We start from the raw sequence: 6,000 nt of genomic DNA, 5'->3' as shown, positions 1-6,000 counted from the left end.
AGAAATGTTGATGAAGGTGGTCGCCCATCTCTAATTAGTCAACGCATGGTGAACTACATCCGGAGATTAGTCACCTTAGGAAGAAAAAATAACGCTATAGAGATCCAAAAAGCTCTAAAAGAAGAATTTGGAATGTCAGTAAATGACAGTACCGTACGCCGCGTTCTTAAAAAAGCTGGCTTTATAGCGTTTGTCAAGCCTCAAAAACCTTTGCTACGCAGCCAAAACATCGTGAAACGCCTTCAGTGGGCCAAATCGCACCAACATTGGGACAATTGGCACTTCAGGCCACGATGGATAAATCATGATATTTACGGTTCAATCGGCGCTATAACTACAATCCAAATATGGAAATATATATTTTTGGCCATTGCGCATCGATTGGTACCATTTTCGTTTTCCAATTCCGACTATTTGTTGTAGATATCTGCGCTTGAAAATAGACAGTATGCAATTTTTTTGGGCACGCTCTATATCAATGACTTCTTTACAGATTTTAATAAGACTTTGAACATTTGTGTAACTATATGGTCCAACAATAGGTGTTATAGTTTTGCTAAAATATTTGTATTTGATGAAGAGAAATATGTTAAAAACAGCAATAAAAAAATAGAAATGTCGGAGATTTTGGCGGAGATTTTGCACAAATACTTTAATCAGTTAGAGCTTATGGTATGCAGATTTTTACTAAAAACCATCGAATAGAAACAATTTTATGTGACCCTTAAATTTATAGCATGTCTGCACTTTTTTTATGATTGCGGAGCGAATATTTGCTTTCACGCTCCGATATTTTGGGAAATGACTTATCCAATAGTACGCTATATTGGGTAAAAGTTTGAATGAAATCTGAAAAATTGAATTTTGGAGCTCATCTGGCACTGTAAGCATCTGATTTCCTCAGCTTGCCCTCATTTACTTTTGTGAAGGATTAGCAATCGCCAACTCCTTTGTATGTTTCTTGAATTCTAACATTACTGATGTATGGCAGTTATATGAAACATCGATATGGCCGCCAAAATTTTTGCGACCGATTTAGGGTTCTTAGCGTATATGCTATAACAAGGATGTCTTGCAAAGTGGCATCATCCACTGTCCGAGCATACATACCAAATGGAAGCTTATTTCTAAGCATCTTTTGATGAATGTAATATAGATACTAAGTTTTTTAATTAAATAACATCATTGATATTATGTAAAAATCACATTGCTTCCTCGATTCTTAAAATATCGATATTTCTTCATTATGGTTCAAACATTAGTCGTAAAAAAACTAATTGTAATTGTTAAGATAATAGAAAACAAGAGGTAAAAACAAAAATAAAGAAACAGTTTGTGAACGTTTCGAGTCTGATCTTTATTTCAGTTTAAGTTAAAGTAAAAATTATTCTAATTGAAGGCAGATATTTATATCTTATTGAGTGAATGGCTTGATATCTTGTATTGTAAACGTTCTTCTACTCTTTCAGGTGCTTTATCAAGTGTCATCTCTATTTATGATTATGAAAACTTTTCATTTGTTCTTTTGTATGTCTGTCATATATTATCTTTTATTCTAGGGAATTTCTTACTGATTTGAATAACGTTATTTTATACGTTATTTCAATTACGTGAAAGGTTAGCAATATTCCTGACATTGGATTGGATTTGGTTATTTTAGTTGATACGTCTTCTTGTCAAAGAACTCTCATGAATACAATACATATTCTAAAAGAACTTGTTTAATTGGAATTGATTGTATGATCTTATTTAAATAAACTTGAATTTTATTTTATTTTAATTATGATCTTGTATTAAGACTTATATTTATCAACGTTAACTACAATCAGTTACTGTTCTACAACAGTAATAACCTATATACTGTTATATAATATCGTGATATTATTCTTGAATATCATTTAAAAATATTAATGCTTATCGTTTTTATAATGTTTTATTGATTACAAATCTATTCTTAGTTAAATTTTAAATGTTCTAATAAAATGTGTTATTCTCATTATAATTTGAATTAAAAAAAAAACTGTAAATTATTTTTTATTGGATTTGGTACATTTCTTTGCTACTTTTTTTGTTTTTCGATGTGTGTTTATAGTTCATAGTGTTATGTTCTGGTAAAGGTAATAACAAAGATAAACCAAAAGAATACTTTTTGAGACTGAACTTTATTTAAGACAATCTTAATTGTTAAAAAGAAATCATTACAAAGTCTACTACTTATATTCTTCTATCAGTTGGCGGGTAAATGAGTAGTTATGAGCGTAGATCCAATAATTGACACGTTTGATTGAAGAATGATCACTGAATCAATTATGAAAAATTTTAATTCGTTGTTTTTATAGATCTTATTGTTCTTTAACTGATCTGGGAGAATTGTCCCATCTTCAATGAGAGGAAAGATATATTTATATGAAATGCCTCCAGTCAGATCAAAGTTGACTAGGTACCTGATCCATTATTATTCATTTACAGAAATGATGAATAGTAAAGATCATGACTTATTTAGTGTTCATGTTTACTTTATAGAATGAATCTAATAGTGATAGTTTTATATAAAAAAGAAGAAGAGTATATTTTATTTAATAAAGATTTAAATTATTATCTTTTATCAATTTTAATATACTTCTTTTAGTTGTGATTATTCAATGTCCGTTATGATCAGACTCTGTTCTACAACACATAGTAGGTGCAGTGAAAAAATCACAACAGTGAGTACTTTTTAGGCAAAGAAAAATTATAATTAAGCAAGAGCACATGATAATAGCGCTTTTGCTTTGCAAATTAAAGTTAGCATATAGTTATGCTGCTATTTAAGGTTGTCTTTCTGTAAGTGAGTTAATTTGAGTTAAGTTTGCTTATAAAGCTTAATTTAAGGTTGTGATTGCCTTGTAAGTTGTTGTTTTATATAGGGTTTAAGCAGATGTTTGATAAGTAGTGACCACCAGATCTTATGTGTAAGATCAATACGATGTTTCTTGATAAAAGTTAAAGTAGAGTAAAAAGTTTAGGTAAACAGGGACTTTCTTGTTAAAGTTTGTTATTTACTGCGTAAAAACGTATGATTTATTTAAACTGACCAACAGTTTCTTCACAAAAAGATGGGATATATACATATGTATAATATTTTTTTTCTTTTTTGCTTTTCTTATTTTTTTGACCATTTTTATATTTTCAACATTATCTTTTTAACATTTTTTATAATCTTTTATCTTTTAATTTTTTCTATTGCTATTTTTTGTTGGTTTGTGTTTTGAGTTGAGTGTTTTATAGAAGTTTTTTTGAAATTTTGAAAGTAAGATACTGTAGCGACCACCAGATCTTTTATTTAAAATCAAATAAAGGTAAAGATAAAGAAAAATAAAGGGATCAGGAACTTTTTATGAGAAGGTTGCCTGTTTATTGAATAAAATATATAAAATAAAAATGTGAGTAGAACTGTACTGTCCTTTTTCTTCATCTAAATAGTTGGGATATTTATATTGTTAATTTTTTTTTTCTTTTTGACTTTTTTCATTTTCTTGACTTTTTCACTTTTTTGACCTTTAACATTTTCTTGACTTTTTTCATTTTTTGACTTCTTTGTTACACCATTTTTTTGACTTCTTTATCACAACATCAACCCTCAAAAAGAAGTTCTTGTGACCTACAAAAACATTTCAGCTGTAAAATAAATAAAAGGGAAAACTTAATCCGTTATCGCAAAAGTATAAAATGGTCATTGGGTGGATTGAACTCGTGACATCAAGATTCAAATGAGCCATATTTCCAATTAAGCTATTTTGTAATTTCTGGAAAAAAGTGGTTTATAAACATCCAATGGACTTCCATAAATATTTTGAAGACTGTTAAACATGTTTAAAAATATTATATGGTGCTTACTATTTTTGAAAATTACCGATGTACCAAATGATATAAAACTAACTGGGAACAAAGGTGCTTCACATAAGAAACGCCCCATTATTCTAGACTAAATCGGGAAATATTCGGAACTTCAAAATTTAAACAGCGCCATTCGATTCTGCTTGCCTTATAACCTTAGTTTCTATTTTTGGATTGTTATTCTAGCTCCGCTATAGCTGTAGATATTATGATTTATCCATCGTGGCCTGAAGTGCCAATCACCCCAACATTGGACTGTGGATGACTGGAAACGGGTCATATTCTCTGATGAGACTAAAGTAAATCGTTTTGCATCCGACGGAAAGGCTTATGCATGGAAACTACCCCATGAGGAATTGAACTCGCGACATGTACAGCAAACCGTCAAGCATGAGGGTGGTAATATCATGGTCTGGAGCTGCCTTACATGGGAAAGTATTGGATGGATAGCTGATGTTGGTCATCGTATGAATAGCGAAGGCTACCTTGAGGTCTTAAAAGATGACTTACTCAAGACAATGGAAAGTTATGGCTTGGATTCCTCCAAAATGGTGTTTCAGCAGGACAATGATCCGAAGCATACATCGAAGGTAGTGAAAGAATGGATTGACCAGCAGCCATTTGAAGCATTGGAATGGCCTCCTCAATCACCAGACCTAAATCCCATAGAGCATATGTGGGCTCATTTAAAGAGAGAGCTATTTCATAGCTATGAGGCACCACCAACTAGTATGCATGAGCTATGGGAGCGTATAGGTCAGACCTGGTATGCCATTTCCAAAGAAGAATGCCAAAAATACATCGAAAGTATGCCGAAAAGGTGTGCTGCAGTTATTAAAGCAAAAGGTCGTTGGACTAAATATTAATTTTTTTAAATAAAGCGTGTAAAAATGTTGACTTATTAATGCCGTCAAAACTGGTCGCATGTACCGTCGGACTTTAAGTGCCAATTACTACCAGTATACTGGCTCTACTGTGATGTCTGTGTTACCATATAATTGTCCAGAGTTTGCTCTTTCGAATGAACTATATTTCATTGCTATAGACTAAGAAATGAAGAAGAAGATAGTGCGTATAGGCAAAATATGAAAACATGCGACCAGTTTTGACGGCCACTGTATTATGGAAGCAACACAGTTTATCGTTGTAATGGTGATGAAGGAAGCATCATGTACTTGGAGCAAACAGGAAGTATTCCACGTTGGAGATGCAATGGAATCATAATTAATCAGGAAACTGGTGAGAAATGCTGCAATGGGCGTCAAGTTGCTGTACGAAATGCTTCCTTTTTTAGTAATCGCAGCTTACCAACCTATGATACGCTATCCATCCTTTACTTTTGGAGCTTGAAAGTACGTCGCATGACAATTTCTACCATGGTTGGATGCTCACCATATGCTGTACGTGAAACTTTGAAAGATTGGTACCAGATTTTACAAGAAGATTTACAGCAGAACGACTGCAAAATCGGTGGTTATGATGTGGATGGAAATTCAATCGTGGTAGAAATTGATGAATCAAAGTTTGGTAAAAGAAAGTATCATCGAGGACATCGTGTGGAGGGTGTTTGGGTGGTAGGTGGTGTTGAAAAAACACCTGAACGAAAGTGTTTTCTTGTGGTAGTAAATAATAGAAACACTGAAACGATGGATACAATCATTCGAAATTATGTTGCCGATGGTTCCATAGTACATACAGATTGTTGGAGAGCATATGAAAATATGGTAAACCTTGGAATGAACTTGGTACATCGAACTGTCAATCACAGTGTGACATTTCGTGGCGGCGATGTCCATACCAACACAGTCGAAGGTAAGCATAAAATTGGAGTGTACAAGCGTTTATAGCTTTAGTTTAATAAAATTTCTCTAGGAACTTGGAATGGAATAAAAATCAATGTAACTCCTGCCCTTAGAACAAAGAAAATGGTACCTTGGCTGCTTATCGAATTTATTTGGCAAAGAAAGCACCATAACGATATTTTTGGGGGTATCATTGATTGCCTTAAGAATGTCAGTTTTGATCGAGCTCAGCGTAACCCAGCGTGGTTAACTGAGCTTGCTGCAGAAGAATAATAACAATAAAAAAAAATTAAACAAAGCTCAATAAAAATGTCCTCAATAA

The 6,000-nt window shown here is 32.6% G+C and overlaps 2 protein-coding genes across 2 annotated transcripts; one reads left to right on the top strand and one right to left on the bottom strand.

The window, feature by feature from the left end:
* Positions 1–4,386: 4,386 nt before the first annotated feature.
* On the bottom strand, positions 4,387–4,497 carry RO3G_11408 (uncharacterized protein; the record flags this gene model as incomplete). The annotated part of the gene is made up of 1 exon (XM_067665992.1): positions 4,387–4,497. One exon carries the CDS (start codon positions 4,495–4,497, stop codon positions 4,387–4,389), a length of 111 nt encoding a protein of 36 aa, XP_067522093.1.
* Positions 4,498–5,045: 548 nt separating this feature from the next.
* On the top strand, positions 5,046–5,951 carry RO3G_11407 (uncharacterized protein; the record flags this gene model as incomplete). The annotated part of the gene is made up of 2 exons (XM_067665991.1): positions 5,046–5,688; positions 5,749–5,951. The coding sequence occupies 2 exons, from the start codon at positions 5,046–5,048 to the stop codon at positions 5,949–5,951; spliced, it is 846 nt and encodes a 281-aa protein (XP_067522092.1).
* Positions 5,952–6,000: the final 49 nt, after the last annotated feature.

The sequence above is a fragment of the Rhizopus delemar genome, genomic scaffold (genome assembly GCF_000149305.1).
Source record: "Rhizopus delemar RA 99-880 supercont3.9 genomic scaffold, whole genome shotgun sequence".
Lineage (NCBI taxonomy): Eukaryota > Fungi > Mucoromycota > Mucoromycetes > Mucorales > Rhizopodaceae > Rhizopus > Rhizopus delemar.
Note: the sequence above shows the minus strand (reverse complement) of the source record. Positions and strands in the feature narration are given on the sequence as shown.